Source organism: Bactrocera tryoni, unplaced genomic scaffold, assembly GCF_016617805.1.
Source record: "Bactrocera tryoni isolate S06 unplaced genomic scaffold, CSIRO_BtryS06_freeze2 scaffold_119, whole genome shotgun sequence".
NCBI lineage: Eukaryota > Metazoa > Arthropoda > Insecta > Diptera > Tephritidae > Bactrocera > Bactrocera tryoni.
Window position 1 is genome coordinate 80,596 of NW_024395833.1, and position 20,556 is coordinate 101,151.

At 40.7% G+C, this 20,556-nt stretch overlaps 2 protein-coding genes across 2 annotated transcripts in view; one reads left to right on the forward strand and one right to left on the reverse strand.

Moving 5' to 3' along the window:
* Positions 1-20,556, reverse strand: part of LOC120779970 (wiskott-Aldrich syndrome protein family member 3) — a 100,533-nt gene that overhangs the window by 72,831 nt on the left and 7,146 nt on the right. The gene's annotated exons all lie outside the window — the stretch shown is intronic.
* Positions 19,985-20,556, forward strand: part of LOC120779974 — a 63,887-nt gene continuing 63,315 nt past the window's right edge. The window contains exon 1 of the mRNA XM_040112273.1: positions 19,985-20,233. Within this exon, the coding sequence (XP_039968207.1) occupies positions 20,023-20,233 (211 nt within the window). The 5' untranslated portion in view covers positions 19,985-20,022. The remainder of the gene's footprint in view (positions 20,234-20,556) is intronic.

Here is a 20,556-nt window from a genome sequence, read left to right on the forward strand (position 1 = left end):
GTCGAATAAAATTGTCCGTTACATTTTTTTCCATATCGTGCAATTAAAAATTTTAAATAAACAAATTTTTATCTTAGTAGCTCTGAAACAAATACCAAAAAATATTACGCATTCGTTAGAGTCAATAAAAATTTATTTAACGCGAAAATGGCAAGCGAAGTGGAAGTGCGCGAAAACATTATTAAATTTTTTCAAAAGAAACCGCAGTGGTCGTTTAAGAAAATTGCCAAAGAGATAGGCGCTCACCCTAAAACCATTTCTCGCGTTATTAAACGCTTTAAGGAAGATGTGAGTATTGACAGAAAGAAAAGTTCTGGTAAAATGACGGGGCCGCATGATCGGGAGAAGGAGAAGAACGTTGTTACCATTCTCAAGAAAGACCCAAGCATTTCGGGCAGGAAATTGGCGAGGAAGGCTGGCTGCTCAGAATCTTTCGTATGCAGGACGAAAAAAGAAGCTGGGCTGAAGACGTACAAGGTACGGAAAGTTCCGGATAGAAACGCCGTCAAGAACGAAACCGCAACACAACGAGCTAAAAGGCTGAGGAAAGATTTTGTCAATAAATTCGAATGCTGCAAATGGATGACGAGACCTACGTTTTCGCGGACTTTTCTCAGCTACCTGGACAGGAATTTTTTTATTTTATTTTTTTCGAGAAAATGTTGGTGAAAAATTCAAAGCCAAAAAGGTGACAAAATTTCGCAGTCCTAAGTGTTAATGGTATAAGGGCTGTTTCCTTCCACAATCAGTTTCATTCAGTTCAGATTATGGAAGGAGTCTTTTAGAGGTTACAGCTATGAGCCTCTATAGGTGTTAACTCTAGTAAGACGGAACTGATGCTATTCGCAAGTAAAACCAAACTACTTAGCGAAATTCTGAACCGGCACGAAACTAAGCAAAATAAACCAGACTATATCCTTCCAAGGTTGGACTTCAGTAGGGAATTGCAAATAAGGATACCCGCTAGACGAGAATGGAGAAGAGGTTTAGTAGGAGAGGGCAATAATATCTCAATATACAGCGTGGACCCGAATAACTGTCGCACTTTTTCGAAGCAACGTTATGTTCGCGTAAGTGTACAGAATTTTGTTACCGTTACATTTTTGTGTTCCTTATTTTATTGTGAAATTAATTGAGTACTTTTTTGACCTGATCAGTAGTTCTTAAAATTTGTGAGGGATGGAAGCAAAAAGAGACTTAGTGCAAAAATTACATTTGCAAGGCAAAACGACAGGCGAAATTGTTAAATTTCTGAAAGACATTGATGTAAACCGGAGATTTGTCCAACGCACTGTGGCTCGATTTAAGTGAACTGGAAGTGTTAAAATATTCAAAAAACCTGGACGAAAAATAAGTATAAGAACACCTGAGCTGGTGAAGAATGTGCGTGAAAGGATAAGGCGAAATTGTGCTAGATCAGCTCGTAATCTAGCCAAAGAGCTGAAGGTGAGCCGGAAAACCATCCGAAATGTTTTAAAAAAGGACTTGGGACATAAACCTTACAAAAAGAAGAAGATCCATGGCCTTACGGAGCGTCAGAAGAAAATGCGACGGGAAAGAAGTGGTTTATTGCTTCAGCGGCATGCAAGTTGCAATATTGTGTTCTCTGATGAAAAACTATTCATATTGCAAAAAAGTCACAATCCCCAGAATGATCGCGTGTATGCAACAAGTATGCAGGATATCCCAACAGATAAATTAGCCGATCAGAGATATCAAAACACAACGTCTGTCATGGTATGGGGGTCCATATCCAAAAAAGACATGCTCCCGCTCCTTTTTATTGAGAAAGGTATCAAAATCAATGCACAATATTATTTGGATGAAGTGCTTGTCAATCATTTTTACCCTCATGCATCTGAGCTCTTCGGCAACGAACCATATTGCTTCCAGCAAGACTCTGCTCTGGCTCATAAAGCAAGAATTGTTCAGCGCTGGTGCAAGGATAATTTGCCATGTTTTATTCCGATTCATGAATGGGCTCCATCTTCTCCGGATCTGAATCCATTGGATTTCAGTATATGTGGATACATGCTTGACAAATTAAAAAAGTTGAAAAACATAAAATTGGATCAATTCAAGCGTCTTTTAATCAAAATTTGGGACGAAATTCCAGATGAAATGGTGCATGCCGCCTGCAATAGTTTTCAGAAACGTTTGAAGCTGGTAAAAAAAAATCAAAGGTGAACGATTTGAACTTAAGCAGTCCTAATGCAAGCCAACAGTCTTTATAATAAATAAAATTGATTAGTTGCTCAAAATATCAAAAAATAAACTTTTTCTACAAAAAATAAAGCGCGACAGTTATTTGGGCCCACCCTGTATACCGAGGGGTTCAAAATGGAATGCGGTGAAGGGACAGGGATATAATCCGAAGATATCTCTTATCTTACCGTCTACCTTACTCAGCTAGCATCTTCCAAGCGGAAGTGCTCGTCATAGAGAAAGCAAGTTCTATTGTTTAACTGCTGAAGGATACATAAGGCAACGAATTAGACATACAACCAGGCGGTACTACTAGTCTTGTCGTCGCCAAAGATCAAAACAAAGCAAGGACGGCTTTAAGCTCATGGGCAGGTCAACTCGATTTTCATAGGAATATTTTCGGCAACGAAAAACAGACGAGTTGGCGAAGTACGGAGCAAATTTGAACAAACAGGGTAGAATAGATGGAGATTTACAACCAAATCCAGAGCATAGAAACAGATATGACCAAATTATGACAAAACAAAAACCAAGGACTTATTACATAGGTTCAGGAAAAGTATTACAGTTACCATAAAGGGGCACTGGTCATTTGGAGAACATGCTTTAAAAATGGGAGTGTCCCACGATAGCACACGCCGTTGCTGCAAACTCGAAGGAAGCAAGGAAACGGTTCTTCACTTCTTCTGTGAGTGCACAGCTTTATCACAAGTCAGAATCCATCAGATACCAAACCTTGAATGTCTATCAACAAAAACATAACGGTAGTTTGAGGGCACCAAACCAGTGGAAAGTGATATTAAAATATTACCAAAATCTCGCCACCAACGCTATTAAAACCCGAAAGGTAGTACTCTTACCTACGTACTTACTATAGCTAAACAGAAAAATTTATTTTTGGTACTTCAACGTACAGAGTAAATATGGATAAAATCAGATAATATGAGGGTTATGTTTAAAACAAAAAGCATTAAACTTTACAGTAAAGATGATACGATAGGATTGCATGTAAACCTGTATAAAAATTGTACAATGGCCGCGGTACCCCCACTTTTAGAAGAATTCCCATATCTCAGTACCTAGTCAAGTAGTCGCTTTTTTGTGGCTCACCTTATATAAAAATCTTTGCCATAAATTCAGATTGCACAATTAAAGTTTTTAAGGTAAAAAAAGACATTAGCGAATTTATTTCTTAAATATGGATGAGTAATTTTATTCGGACCTTTTGTACATTATAGAGCATACTTTTGTTAATCTAGGGTAGACCTATCTATTCTGTACGCGTGCTGATTGGAGTGTAAAAGTGCGATTACCAGCACCTTCGATCTTATGGAGTTATCTACAATCGTTTCTATCCCTTTTAGCATAATAGAAATACAACTAATAGGCCTGAAAGTTTTGGCGTATGAGTACCCTCTGATTAAATTGCCCCAATTTATTAAATTACGTCCATTTGGTAGAGTTTATATTAAATGGGTATGAACTCCACCCTCCAAATACACTGGTCCACACGGGAAACTAATGGCACACCTTAAGGGATCGTCTAAGTGTGAAATTTTCGAGAAATCGATTTTTTTTTTGTTGCATCATCGGTAAGTATGCACTATAACAAACATTCTCTCACATTTTAAAATAGAAATTCATATTATTACGGTCGCTACAGCGAGTCCAATCTTTAAACGCGTTTTTCGAAACAATTTCCACTCCCAAATGAAGAGTTTTGAAGATATCTAGTTCCAATTTGGCGAGAACATTTTTCACGCCATTCGTAATCGCGCTATGGAAGTTTTTTTTTTATTTGAAATCTTCCTATTATTTTCTACGAAAAACTGTCGAAAAAATGCCAAAAATCGACACTTTTTTTTCAAACCATGGCCATTTTGTCAAATTTCAAATAAACCAAAAAAGCTCGAATTATTTTCTCCAACAGCAGTTTGAAGAAGTCGCACGAAAAAGAGTCGCTTTATCTGAAACCTAGTTTGATATCGAGCGGCTCGAAGAGGTCCTTCCCGATCCTGACGGAGCTTTTGGTATTGCTTAACATCAGTTTACACAGCCATATAGTCTTCCGGGGATACCAAATTTAGACATCACGGCATAAAGCCTTTTCGTGCTGTCAAAAGCAGCCTCTTTTCACAGTTATTTGGTTCATACCTGATCAGTTGTATATTTTCAAGACTTAAAAACAATCTGAGGAGGATGGAGTCATGTATTGAAGTTCACGCAAGTGAGGAAAGTTCTCTAAAAGCCAGAAACGAATCTTTTATATATGACTCAAGCAGCTCACGACTTCTGGTCTTTGGCCAAGTATCCTCTGGGTAGCCAGAAAACATCGTTTGAATGCGAGCTAAAGTGAGAAACATCCCTTCCAGAGTTGTGCGCTGGGTTTGGATCCCGCCACGTAAACAAACGCACCCAATGAAAAATAACAATCCGCCTTGGATGAAAGACCCCCCTTTTGATAACCATCATGACAAATGAATTAAGAATACCGATTTAAGGGCATGCACCTGGAATGTCTGATCCCTTAATTGGGAAGGTGTCGCTGCCCAGGTGGTTAATGTCCGCGTTGGAGTGAATGCTGACATTACCGTGATCGCGTTGGACGGGACAATGACTGAGGCGAGTAGGTCTTTGTGGCATTTACTACAGTTGCCATACAAAGGAACATAAAATTTGTCCGGGATTCGCGAAGGGTGAGAAACCCCGTTGCCGAGTACTATCATTCACCCCGGCGGATGAACGTCTAGCCACAATCCGCATCAAATCGAGCTGATTTGCGCCCACGCCCCCGTGGCCACCGCCACGATGTCAAAATCGTGCTTGGCGACTTTAACGCCAGAGTGGGCAAAGAAGGTATATTTGGCACTACGGTCGGTAAATTCAGCCTCCATGACGAAACATCCCCAAATGGGTTGAGGCTGATCGACTTCGCCGGGGTCCGAAATATGGTTATCTGTAGCACTAGATTCCAGCACAAGAAAAAACATCAAGCTTCCTGGCTGTCCCCGGATCGAAAAACCACCAACCAGATCGATAATGTTGTGATAGACGCAAGACACGTTTCCAGTGTTCTAGACGTGCGTGCGCTCCGAGGTCCTAACATCGACTCGGATTACTATCTTGTTGCAGCCAAGATTCGCACCCGCCTCTGTGTAGCAAAAAGCGCACGTCAACAAACACAAAGAAGGTTAGACGTCGAGAAGCTGCAATCACAACAGACAGCCGAACGATTTGCTACTCGGCTTGCACTCCTGCTCTCTGGGAGCACTTGTCAACAACTCGGTAAAAGGGAACTGCGGGACGGCATTTCAAGCTCCTTACGAACAGCTGCAACCGAAACAATTGGTTTTCGGAAAATGCAAATGAACAGCTGGTACCACGAGGAGTGCCGTGTGGCAGCGGAGAGAAAACAGACTGCCTACCTCGCAACGTTACGATCAACCACAACACGTGCGGGATGGGATAGATAACGAGTTGAAGAGGGCAGCGAGACGCATTTGCAGACAGAAAAGGAAAGAGGCCGAAATGCGTGAGTATGAAGAGCTTGATAAGCTGGCAGACAGAGGTAATGCTCGAAAATTGTACGAAACAATGCGGCGGCTTACAGAAGGTTTCAAGACCGGAGCATACTCTTTCAGAGCCCCAAAGGTTATCTAGTCAACGATGCCCAGAGCATACTTAAATTATGGAGGGAACACTTCTCCAGCCTGCTGAATGGCAGTGATCGCACAACGCCAGGAGAAGGCGAACCCGATTCCCCAATCGATAACGATGGAGCAGTCTTCCATTGCTCGACCATGAAGAAGTTCGAATAGCAATTACCCGTCTGAAGAACAACAAAGCGGCGGGGGCCGATGGATTGCCGGCCGAGCTATTCAAACATGGCGGAAAAGAACTGATAAGGAGCATGCATCAGCTTCTATGTAAAGTATTGTCGGACGAAAGCATGCGCAACGATTGGAATTTAAGTGTACTCTGCCCAATCCATAAAAAGGGAGACCCCACAATCTGCGCTAACTACCGTGGGATAAGCCTCCTCAACATCGCGTGTAAGGTTCTATCGAGCGTATTGTGTGAAAGATTAAAGCCCACCGTCAACAAACTGACTGGACAAATCAACAATCGACCAGATATTCACCATGCGCCAAATCTTGGAAAAGACCCGTGAAAGGAGAATCGACACACACCACCTCTTCGTCGATTTCAAAGCTGCTTTCGACAGCACGAAAAGGAGCTGCCTTTATGTCGCGATGTCTGAATTTGGTATCCCCCCAAAACTAATACGGCTGTGTAAGCTGACGTTGAGCAACACCAAAAGCTCCATCAGTTCTTCTTCTCCAGATTGGACAAGGAGGCAAAGCAAATGGGTCTGGCAGTGAACGAGGGCAAGACGAAATATCTCCTGTCATCAAACAAACAGTCGTCGCACTCGCGACTTGGCTCTCACGTCACTGCTGACAGTCATAACTTTGAAGTTGTAGATAGTTTCGTATATTTGGGAACCAGCATAAACACCACCAACAATGTCAGCCTGGAAATCCAACGAGGATAACTCTTGCCAACAGGTGCTACTTCGGACTGAGTAGGCAATTTAAAAGTAAAGTCCTCTCTCGACGAACAAAAGCCAACTCTATAAGTCGCTCATAATTCCCGTCCTGCTATATGGTGCAGAGGCTTGGACGATGATATCAACTGATGAGTCGACGTTGCGAGTTTTAGAGAGAAAGGTTCTGCGAAAGATTTATGGTCCTTTGCGCATTGGCCACGGCGAATATCGCATTCGATGGAACGATGGAACGATGAGAAACGACGGCATTGACATAGTTCAGCGAATTAAAAGACAACAACTACGCTGGCTACGTAATGTTGTCCGAATGGACGAAAACACTCCAGCTCTGACCTCCACTCCGTGGAAGGACCAAGTGGAGAAGGACCTGGCCACGTAGCGAAAAGAAGAAATGACTGGCGCGCTGTTGTTAACTCGGCTATAATCGCGTAAACGGTTTCTACGCCAGTAAAGAAGAAGAAGAATTATATTAACTAAAATGAACAGTAATCTCAAAGCATGTTTGAACGGGCAGTCAAAAAAAATTAGTTATTCCGTAAGACACAAGAGTATCTCATCTAATAACAAATCTTGAAAAATCATTGACGGATTCGTGTCAAATAATGTGGAGCCTGAACTTAAAATAATTTTGCAAGCTGCCATCAGTAGCACTTTGAGCAGGCAGCTACGCACCTAGAGAGGGAAATCATCTAACGGACGGATCTTAGGAGGAAGTTTAGGGGTTTAAGAATATTTTCTACTTCCACGGTTAACTGAACAACTACAATCACGAATTAATGTTGTGTGGTAACGTTCAATATAAAATTAATGTTTTTTTCTTCTATCCGACTTGTAAACATTAAATGGAATAGTAGGCCTAGACCTTACTTAATTTCGGCCAGCTTAATTGGGGCGCGAGCTTTTCACACCTTTCTAACCTCTGCGAATGGTAGGCACCTCGCCGTGTTGCAGGGGCTTAGGCGCAAGGCATACTCGGTATCCCCCAGACGATGTGGGTGGTGCTGACAGGCACTGCCCAGGCGGGATGTCGGATACCGCATGCGTGCGTCAACCAAGTGCTACCACCTCCTAATCCAGGGTGTTATGCGACTCCCGTGCCCATTGGATGATTTGCAGCGAGGAGGTAAATTCGGCTGTATTCTAACGGAGCCTCCCCAACACCGGGCCGAATTGGGGAGTAACTGTGGCCTTACCGCGTCAAGGGGCTCTGGCGTGGCGGACCCCCTAGTTCCCCATAAAAAGAATAGACCCGACAGCTCACCTCGCTGAGCCAAGGGTCGTAAGAACAAGATAAGCAACCAGAAACAAAACGTAACTACACAAAACAACCCGACAATAAGGCAACAACCTAGGACAACGGCTACGGACAATGGAAAAGGACAAGTAAGCAGCGTAGCGACAGGCCAGGTGAGTCAAGGAGCTAGGCGGAAGTTTAATTTCCTTGACGCTCTCTCGCCAGAGGAGCAGGCGCTGTTTGAGCAGCATGCCAGGGAGGATGATGACGACATGCCCTCATGCAGCAGCGCTCGCCTGGCGGAAGTGCCTGCTGCCGCTGAAGCAGCTACGAGCGCCGCCAAGACCCCCTTAATAAGGCCTAGCGGTTCGGAAGGAGTGCAAGGAGTGCCTTGTTAAAGGCCCCCGCATGGCTGTACTGCCTCACAACTACCCGGAGGAGTTGCTCGGATCGGAGGAGCTTACAGTGCTCCAGGACCTGCTCATGGACGAGGTATTCAGAGGAGATGAATATGCGTCGTCCTTCCTTGGGGTGGACTCTAAAGAAGGTATGCTACAGGTGGACTGCAAGGACGGAGACGTCCGCCAACTGGCTGCGGGTGTTCGCCTCAAAGCTGGAAGGTTCCCGGGCTATGTGCGAGAAAGGCGGAGGACGTGCCAATGTGTAAACTGACGTTGACAATGTTCCTCCCCCGGTGCGGAGACAAGCCCTATGAGTTCGCCCTAGGGCTGGTGAAGAACCAAAGCCTGGGCTTCAGCGAGATAGAAAAATTAGGAGAAATAAATGGTTGGAGATTGTACTTGTACATAGACGATGAGTCGTACAAGTACATCCGAGCAGCGGGCTTCCGCCTGTACAACAGGTACAGCACGGTGCTAATGCGGCCCCATAAGCCGGCAGCCACCGGGAGCAAGGTAGCTGACAAGGCTGCGACTCAGCAAAGCGGGAGTATCGCAAAACAGGCAGTGACTGTAGCGGCCCCGGAGGTGGAGATTATGCAGGTAGACGAGGTTGCGAATCAGCCCAGCAAGAGCAGGGCTGGGCAGGCTATGCCTGCGGCGACCCCCCAGATGACAGTTCCTGCGGCCAGGGAGCAGAGCTACCCTCCACGCCAGGAGCTCCTCGAGGGGCTAGGAGACCCACTTGACAGCAGCGCGGTTGACGGCGGGGTCGAGAATCTGCTCCTCCTCGAACCACTATTGCAGTGACCGTCAACACGGAAATCGCCCAGGTGACCTGCATCACGCGGCGGCAGCGTCAGCTGTCATAACGAGCAGGTTCACAGCGGATAAACTGGGAATCTTGGATCTCTCTAGTGAGAGACCTAGAACTTGCATAGTGGTCAGAAATAACATTGAATTCTTCTGCATTTCAGAGTTCCTGACGCAGGATCTGGTGGGGTGCAAGCCAGAGACTCGCGAAAATGTCACCTCGACACCAGAAGTGGCTGCATAAAGCTCTGGTTAGAGGTACGATGGACGCAGTAATAGCAATCAAAAGAGGTGACGGGACTTTTACGACCAGCGCAGAAGACGGAGCTACGGAGCTTCTGCGGGCGCACTTTCCGGAGATTATTCGGGAAGACCAATGTCTACTCGTGATCGAACACAGGCCATTCCGCGAGGATTGGAGAATAGCCAAACAGCTTTATACGGCGGACTCGATCAGGTGGGCAATTATCTCGTTTGAGAGATTCAAGTCTCCGGGAGTGGATGGCATCTTTCCAGCGCTGTTACAACAGAGGGAGCAGTTTCTACTGCCATACATGGTTCGGTTGCTGCGAGAGAGCCTCGCAATGGCGTACATCCCTGAAGTATGGAGGACAGCGAAGGTGATCTTCATACCCAAAGTAGGAAGGAAAGATTACTCATTGGCGAAATCCTTCAGGCCAATCAGTCTGACTTCTTTCCTGCTAAAAACCAAGGAAAAGATCGTGGACCATGAAATAAGGTCGAAAGCGCTGAAGAGGGCACCCCTGCATGCGGCTCAGCATGCGTACAGAGCGGGCAGATCTACCAGTACTGCTCTGTACCAGCTAACCTCTGAGACAGAGAGTTCACTGGAGAATGGGGAGGTAATGCTTTGCACTTTCTTGGACATCGAAGGTGCCTTTGACAGCACGTCTCATAGGAGTTTAGCCAGAGAACTGGAGAAAAGGAATGTGGCAGCACCGGTGCGTAGATGGATAGAAGCTGTACAGCGCACCAGATTGCTGAGACCACAGTAGGAGATAAAAGAATTCGTCTCGGCACAACAAGAGGCTGCCCACAGGGGGGTGTGTTATCACCCCTGCTGTGGAGTCTTGTCGTAGACGACCTGTTAGCAATGCTAACGGACAATGGGATCCGCTGCCAAGGGTATGCGAACGATATTGTAATTATAGCCAAAGGCAAATATGGAGACACTCTCTGCGACATAATACAAAGAGGTATAAACCTGGCAATGGGGTGGTGCAGGGAGGTTGAATTGAACATCAACCCCTCCGAGACGGCCATAGTCCCGTTTACGAGGCGCAGGTCCCTACCCGGTCTCAGGAATCTCACACTAGGAGGCAGAGAGATAGAGATGACCAATAAGGTCAAATACCTCGGTCTCACGCTAGACTCTACTTTGCGGTGGAAGCAGCATGTAGACCTGACCTTGGTCAAAGCAACAAGGCATTAATGGTGTGCAATCGGCTGGCGGGAAAGTCCTGGGGCTGTAAGCCAAGGATCGTTAGGTGGTTGTACACCACGATAGTGCGACCGATAATCACGTACAGGGCGGTGGCCTGGGCCTCAATAGCGTCTGAGACTTCGGTAGGGATCAAACTATCGAAGCTACAGCGGCTAGCCTGTGTCTGCATGACGGGCGCAATGCGCACCTGTCCAACGGCAGCTCTGGAGGTCCTACTTGAACTCACACCGCTTCACTTGGTTATCGGCCAAGTAGCCAAGAGCACACTTCTGCAAATAACGGCAGAAAGGTTTGGCAAAGGAAAGGTAATCTCGTCCCAGAGGATGGAAAAAATAAGTAGCAATATACCAATCGCCCTCCTTCCAAAGGACAGCACTACCAAAACAGTTATGTAACTTCGCTAAGAAGTTTAAGGTCACCCTCGGAAGCAAGGATGAGTTGAATGACTCCACCCTTGAGCTGTTACTGAAGAATAGTACGTTGAGGTGGTATACCGACGGCTCAAAAATGTCGGAAGGGAATTGGTGCAGGGATCGTGGGTCCACGCACCAAGCACTCCATACCTATGGGAGAGTTTCCGAGCATTTTCCAGGCGGAAGTATTTGCCATAAGTCGGTGCATAGAGATAAACCTCCGTCGCAACTATCGCAATGAGCGGATAGCCATACTCAGCGATAGTCTTGCACTAACTGCCGGTTCTGCGACATGGTGTCTGAAACACCGGAACACCTGCTGATCGACCGCACAGCAGTCTGTAGACGCAAGATTAAGGCCCTCGGATCCATGTTTCCGGATAGGGATCGCATCCCCTCACTAGCACCAGGTAAAATATTGGACTTTATCAATGTGCTGGGGCTAAGTGAGTCCTTGAGATTTAGGAGAGGGCACAATAGACCTAAGGTCGCGGTGCATTCCTCATCGATAAATCTAATCTAATCTAATCTTTTCACACCTTTGCTTTCATTTGTCCTCTCCGGTTACTGACCTGACTGTCGTGGGAACGGAATGAATTATTGCCTATTTTATAACCAATTGTTTACACCGGACCGCTGTTGCTCATAGCTGCCAAACAAACCTACTTATCAAAATCAAGTTCTTGTATGGAAACATTTTTATTTGTGAAGGGTATTAGAGCTCCGAAGCAATTGAAATTATCGCTTTTCCTTGTTTATTATAAAGTTTTGTTGCTACCGAAAACTTACTTGTTTTATTTAACATTAATAAATAAATTATTTTTAATTGCAAAGAAAAACAAAACATTGAAAGTAAATTCGACGGTAAAGTTATTTTCGTATATACACTTGTACCGTTATTGACTCCGTGACATGTCGTGAACAGGCAATTTGAGTTGAATCGTACATTGCTTTATTTCTTAATGCATTTCATACATTGATCATCATGAACACCATATTGTTGCATTTTTACTGTTTCCAAATTGTAATTAGTCTCGTTTAGTTTCGAACTACTCCAGGAACTAAAGAAATTGTTCACCTTTCTTTGAGTATTTATATGAGTTTTAATACCAAATAACTGATTAAAATAGTTTAAAATAATAAATTTTTTTTTTTTTGTACCTAAAGGTCGTGTTGTGTCGTCGTACATCTATTGAAATCACGAATTAGTGAATACTCATTACAACCCCGTTTGGATAGGTAAGTTTTAGATTATCTTAGTCATCAATGGAACAACTCTTTGCAGCAGGATTGCACCGCGTCCTCTTGACTCGTGCTGTATTTTAATTAAACCCGGGCCCGGAAAATTTTCTCTTCGGATGGAGGCTTCTTAAGACCGGATAAGGCTGCGGCATTAGCCTCTACAGCTGTGCAATCTGCACCAAGTTTGCGCACTGTCCCGCCACTCCATCCGAGTGGTCAACAAAGAACACCTACGGTCCATAGATGTGCTCAAACAGGCAGCATTAGTCCCATTCTGATTCCACCCAAAAGACCCCTAATAGAGGAGGTTTATGGTTTTTGAGATATTTGCATTTAAATTAAAAAAAAATCGACTGTTTAAAATGCGGGCATTGTTTATAAACTATAAAAAATCTTTCCGACATTTTTCAAGCTATAATAGATTATTTAAAGTACTCTTTCCTAGAATAGCGGCCATTGATCGGGCTGTAAAAAAGATAACCCTGGTCGAGCCAATATCTGGAGTGACCAAACTACTTCCGCATAATACTCATTTTTCTATACTTTATATTTGTAAAATTATTACAAAATATTACTTATTCGTTTATTAAATTTATATAAAAAAATATTTATGTACATATATGCATTGAAAGATTATCTATACTCATTTTAATTTGAATATAATTTATAGGTGTCTTGTCTTTATTAGAACTAAAATTGCTAAATAAATAAAAAGTAATTTTAGCTAAAAAGAGGAGTTTCACCGAATCGGTCTTATTTGCTTATTACCATATGGCAGCCAATTTCCTAATACTTCTTCGCACATAAATAATTAAAATATCTGAAAAAAGTGTAAAATGTGAATTTGTTTAAATGTTCACAGATAAATTTAATGAATTTGAAGTGAAAATGTTCGTAAAGTGTGTTAAATGTAGTGAAATAGTTTGTTGAACTGTTGCAAATTTTAAAATTTTTGAACTTCAAAGTCGAATATTTCGTAAACTAAGCCTTTACGGCACTCTTTCGAAAGGTACCTTCAGATCGCGGCGCCAAAAAATCGGAATTTTGAAAAAATTCGTGTTTCTCCGATTGTTGAATTTTACACTAATATTTTCAACTTTTATATGTACTTCATTATTTCATTTCTACCCATTTAATTTATATTAAATAACTGAATAATAATAATATTTAATTATGTTCAATTCTTTTTGTTCACCCAATAATAATAGGGTTGCATTCTAACACATAATCAGTGTTACCCTATCTACATATTTTACAAAAGAACCAAAAAAAATATAAATAAAATAAAGAATACCCCTATGACGGGTATGGAGAATAGCAGCCCACGATTTCGGAGTTATAATGGGTATGTAGGGATAGAGGAGGTCTTCCAGATCAAGAAAATATAAATTTATATAGTTGCCGCCGACTTATGGGATTTTGAAATATTTGCATTTAAAGTTCAAATATTTGACTATTTAAAATGCATTTTACAAATATATTTTAAACTTTAATATCCAATAACACTTCACTAATTCATTTCTACACCGTTGTTTTGCATTAAATAGTGCCAAAATAACTTTAATTCCTATATTTAATTTTCATTGAAATCCATTTATACATACAATAAGAAAATATTTTGTAATCGAATAAAATTGGCTAAAAAGAGAAGATTATACCGTCAAGTAAAGTCTTTCAGGATTTTCATTATTTTGAAAAATCACGGTGTTGAATTGGCCAGGATTATTTTTGCGGTGCGGCCGAAAGCCGCCAACACAAAAATGAACACAACACGAAAGTACTGAAGAGGTCCAGGTGTTGGTCCGACTAGGGTTATTTTTTTTTTAAGAGCGGAGTTTTGCACTATTTAATATAAAATAAATGGGTAGAAACGAATTAATGAAGTGCTAGTGGATATAAAAGATAAAAATATAGGTGTTAAATGCATTATAAATCGGAGAAAAAATTTTTATAAATAGTTAATATTTTGAACTTTAAATGCAAATATCTCAAAAACCATAAGTCAGCGGAAACTATATGTATATATATTCCTCATCTGGAGGAGCTCCTCTATCCGTACAACCCCGAAATGGGGGGATGCTATTATAAATCGCAGCCGAAAAAAGTGTTAAATTCCTTTAAAATCGGAGAAACACGCATTTTAAATAGTCCAATATTTGTACTTTACAATTTACACACATTTCACAATTAATATATTTTTAATTACTCTGTACACATTGAAATATATCTAAATTTTACATTTATTGTGCATTAAAAAAAAAAAAATAAATTTACTTTAAAAAGTATTTAGCGCACCTAAAATTTCAAAAATTTGTGACTTTACATTTATTACAAATATTAGTGTTGCCACACCGACTAGGGTTAGTTTTTTTGAAGCGCGGCCGAAGGCCTGGGCGTGCTCAGTTCTTTTGTCTTGAACCCTTTTTTGCGTTGGCGGCCTTAGGCCCCCTTCAAAAAAATAACCCTGGTCGGACCAACACCTGGGCGTGCTCAGTTCTTTTGCGTGCTGAAAGATTTTACATTACTCATTACACGATATCGAATTTAGTATTGACGTCATAATCTTTCTTTTTGCTTATTTTTATTCGCTTACAAAAATATGCTAACACTAATATTTTGCTTGTTTGCAACCATTTTCTTATTGTATGTATAAATGGATTTGAACTAAAGTGTGATATGGAAATAAAGTTATTTTTGCACTATTTAATATAAAATAAATGATTAGAAACGAACTAGTGAAGTGTTAGTGAATATAAAAGTTTAAAATATAACTAACTATAACATTCATTATATATGAGAGAAACCCGTATTTTCAATAGTTGATTTTTTGAACTTTCAACGCAAATATCTCAAAAACCATTAGTCAGCGGCAACTATATACATACATACATATACATATGTATATGTATATATTACAGCAAGACCTTGATAGACTTGAGGAGTGGTGCGACGAAAATAAATTGAGTTTAAATTTAAAAAAGTGCGTGGTGATGTTCTTGTCACGGTCCTTGAGTCGTCGTCCATCTGTTTACCGTATCGCTGATCATCAGCTAGAAGAAGTCACAGTAGTAAAAGATCTTGGTGTCATGATTGACACTGCACTAAATTTCGCCGGGCACATTGACAAAATTACATCACAGGCATACAGGACACTTGGGTTCATATTGAGATGTGGGGATGATTTCAGGAATGCTGATACGTTCGTAAGGCTGTACTCGACCTTGGTGCGTCCGATGCTGGAGTATTGTTCATTGGTTTGGTCTCCTCATACCTACTGTCTTATTGACAAAGTGGAGAGAGTGCAGAAGAAACTCTGTAAATATGTCGCGCACTTCCTGGGACGTAAAGGATGGGTCGGAGGCTCGGAGGAGGTTCGTGGTCAATTTGGGATTTGTGACCTGATGAATCGGACACAAGTATCAGATCTCTTGTTTGCTTTTAAATCACTAAATGGATTAATCGACTCTCCGGAAATTTTGGAACAATTCGGCCTTGTAGGCCGTATGCCTGGGTTGAGGTCACACAGACTGTTAAAACAGTCAACTCTTCGAAGAACTCCGTGCGGGGTGGACCAAGGAGCAGGGTTGTAAGCTTAGTCAATAGATATTATCAAGATTTTAATATGTTTGGTTGTACGTATGCGAGCTACGTCTCAAGGGTTGAGGGGTTAATACTGAATCATTAATGTGTGATTTGTGAGCAAACCTAGTCAAAATGCACTCTCCTGATGTTAATACGTCAGTATGCGTGATTGTACTCGTGAGAGTTAGGTTACATGAGCTTAAAGTTTATTAGAATCTTAGTAATGATACACCAAGACATTGATTTGTGCAATGTTCACAATTAAGTCTCGTTTAAATACTTATATGCCTTCTTCCTTCTTTTTTGTTATACTTCTTTGTATATAGCCGATTGGCTTGAATAATAATAAATAAATAAATATATATTCTTAATCTGGAGGACATCCTCTATCCGTATGTCCATTTTGATCCCGCCATCGGGGTATGCTATTCTAAATCGCAGCCACTTTAAATACAAATATCTCAAAAACGTGGTTATACATTTTGTAATCCTGAGGACCTCTTCTATCCCAAAACACTTCTATTTTCTTGCAACCATTTTCTTATTGTAAGGGTAAATGAATTTCAAATAAATATGGAATTATAATTATTTTTGCACTATATATACATAAATATGTATAATTCATTATAATTCAAAGAAACACTTTAAATAGTGAAATTTTTGAACTTTAAATGCAATATCTCAAAACTATAAGTCAGAAGTAACAATACCCGTATACACGTATGGTCAAAATAATAAGAACATTCCTTTATGCTGTAGTCTTGATTGAATTTTGAATGTTTGGTGCAGTACACGAATGAAACTACAGGGTGATTTTATTAAATTCGATATGTTAGTATCTTTTATAATGATAAGAAAATGCTGAATCCCCCTTTTGTAGTGGGCGTGGCAATTGATTGTTGATGTTCGTTTTCTAAGTGCTCAAAATAATAAGTACATTGTAAATTATTTTAAGATTTTCAGCAAATCGTGCGATTTATTTTAATGGTTTGCTCTTTTGGTTATATAGCTCCATGTTTAAAACTCATTAAAACCTAAAAAAAACTATAGATGGGTAGAAAAAAGCATTGCAGTATTCTCATTCTCACTATTCTCATTATTTCGATAACGGGTTTTTTGTGAAGTAGACTAAGGCTTTGTGTATGCATATACCAAGTATCATCAAAAAAGTTTTGTAATTGTTCAATAGTGAGCTTTTTGTCTCTGTGCCTACGCGTGATCACAAATCTTTTTTAAAATAATTAATTGCATTCACAGTCTACAAAAAAGACCGGTTTTGGACCAATACAACTTATTTCAGGCACCTTGAACAGGTTCCAATATAAAAATATCTTGGAAAATACGATGCCTCCGTATGCTGAGGAAAGTCTGCCACTAATACAGAAATTTCAGCAGGATTATGATCCTAAGCATACTTCGATTTTGGAGAGGTGAGAATTCTCTGAAATGGTCATGTCAATCTCCCGACTTGAATCCATTTGAAAACCATTGGAGGGGTTTTTAAGGAATGGATTGGGAAGCAAACGTTCTAAAACAAGGACCAGTTAGGAAACTTTGTTGAAAAAACCTGGTATGAGATTCCAATTTATACGTGCCGAAACGAAACTCAAAAATAATTGAAAATAATGGCACCAATTAGTTCGACACAAAAGAACCATGAACACCCCGGGGTTGGACCAACCAGGGTTATTTTGTTTGAAGCGTGGCCGAAGACTGCCAGTGCAGAAAGTAGTTCGACACAAAAGAACTATGAACACCCCCCTGTTGGACCGACCAGGTATATTTTTTATCTTTATTTATCAAATAATATAAGATACGAAAACCGTTTATACCATTGTCTCTATAAGTATATGACAAACAGAAAATATTTTGGAAATTTTTTTCAAAACACAATATGTGGCAACACTGGTATTTGTCATGTCATGTAAATAAACATACCAGTGAGTCAGAAGGGAGTAAAGCAGACGACACAGCTGCAGGTGTATCGACGAGAGGGGAAGAAGCAGGTACAGAAAATGCCGATGAATACGTTGCGAAAGACAAAACTGTTTGGTGTAAGAAGCCGCCTGCAATTCGACAAACTGCTTCTCACAATATTTTGCGACAGAAAAGTGGCCCTGCTAGTTCTACAGAAACATTGTCCATAGGAGATATATTTAAGACTATAATCTCAGTTGAAATGGTTCGCTATACTAACCAGAAAGCTCTAAGCGTCTATAAAGAACATAACGCGCAAAATCCTAATTCGAATAGAGCGTGGCCTTCGGTAGCTGTGCAACAAATGTATGCGTTCATTGGGATTCTGATTTGATCTGGCGTCAATAATTCGAATACGAATCATACTATCGATATGTGAAAGAGTAACACGTATCCTCTTTATCGTGCGGCGATGAGTTTCAACAGATTTCGATCGCTTTTGCGTTATATTCGTTTTGATGATACCAACACACGCCAAGCACGTACAGAAAATGATAAAGCTGCTCCTATACGTGATTTATGGACAATGTTCAATGCAAATTTGGGTAAAGTTTACAAACCTACGGAAAATTTAAAAATCGATGATCAGTTTTATCCTTATTGTGGGAACACAAAATTCACACAGTACATTCCTTCGAAATCCGCTAAATACGACATAAAAATTTGGCGGTTTGCAATGCCGAAAACGCATATCCCTTGTCGGGAATTCTTTACACAGGAAAAACTGCCAATGTTCGAAAAAAAATCAAGGAGAGAGAGTCGTAAAAGAACTTGCAGCTCCATTCAAAGGAAGTGGAAGGAATTATTTTATGACTTTGCCTCTTGCTAAACACTGGCTCTCATGGAACATCACTGGTCAATTGAAGAAGAATAAATCTTATATACCCAATCAAATGGCTGCAAATAAATCTAGACCTAAATTCTCTTCTCTCCTCAGTTTTCACGAACGTTCTGTTGTGCTTTGTTCATATGCCCGGAAAAAAAACAAAGCTGTTATTCTTATCAAAAGCGTGCTCGGATTTTCGCGTGACAGCTCTGGTAGGAAAAAAGTCACTGGTTCTTGTCACGTCTGCTACCAACTGACAATCAAAAGGCGAAGAAAAACTCGAGAAAATTGTACCAATTGCAAAAGGCCTGTATGCGATGAACACTCTATATCGAAAGAAATAAGTCCTGATTGTGCTGAATAATTAATGAAGATTTAATAAATTTATGTTCCCAATTCATGTAATTATTTATGTATGTATTATCCCCAAGTTATCTAGTTGAAACATTTATCAGTATTGAATCTCATTTACAGATGATTGCATTGTTTTTCATATAGTGGGTACCCGGGTACCCGGGTGCTCCCCGCGAGTTACCTAATTTCAAACATATTTTTCAACTTCATACAAATTTTTTTTTTTCAATTTTAAATACTGAAATAGCTCTGTTGGAAGTTAAATTTCAAGGATCCGGAAGCTCAGTTCGAAAAAAAAATGTTTCACCGAATTACTAACAGAAAAGTGTGGTGGTGGACACCCGGGTACCCGGGTGCTGACATAAGGGTTAACATACCATAAAATCATAAAAAAAAGGGAGGCACGATTCCGATTACTTTGGCGGAGGGGTAAAAAAACCGAAATATGGGGTATGTGCGGATAGGGGAGCTTCTCCAGAGAAGAAATATCCAAAAAAAAATATAAAAATATCTTATATTAAAATAAAAATATCTTATATTTTTTTTTAAATGTTCACGATTAAAAGTTCAAAAATTTGCACTAATAACACATGGTATTTCTCTATGTTTCACTAAATTTTTCACGTTTTTCACTCTGTATATTTAAATATACACTCTAAACATTGAAATAAGTTCACATTTCATTTTTATTTTGGTATATTTTACCTAAATATATTAATTTAACTGTCGAAACCGTGTTGTCATACCGTACGGTCGCATTTTTTTTCTCTCGCTAGTGCTGTTGTTGAGCATCTGCATTCTAGCGGTGTCTGTGTTATAACGCTACTTTACAGTTGTGCACAAAAAACTTTTTTACTGTTATTTTCTCGTTGTGTTTATTTCTTATTGTTAACTAGTGCTACATTCCTACATTTTTGCATACATAAGAAGTAATATTTTCACAATGCCCCCTGGGGCCAACAATCTGGGTGATAATAGGTTTGCCCTATTATCCTCAGCCCAGAAGACTAAAAGAAAAAAGCCTGAACAATCAACGTTGGAACTATTTCCGGAACTCCCCATAACAAAGAAGGATGACCCCAAATACCTCGTCATTAAATCGCGGGATGCCAGTAAACCTATTACATCCATCTCCTGCTTCGCGATTTATAAAGGTATTCAATCTATCAGTAAAGATATTAACAACATCTCGTCACTTCGCGATGGCAGCCTACTCCTCCTTGTAAAAAATCAAAAAATTGCTGATAAATTCCTTTTCACTAAGAATCTACGCGGTGCAGGTGCTGTTGAAGTCGCTCTGCACAGCAGCCTTAACTCAGACAAGGGCACAATTTATGCCCCCTTTATTTGCCAACTTGGCGACGATGAAATAATTGAAGGTCTCAAGGAACAAGGTGTCTCTGCAGTCCATAAGTTTAACAAAATGGTTAAAGGCGTTCGTGTACCTAAGGTGCCGTATTATTAACATTCAATAAAT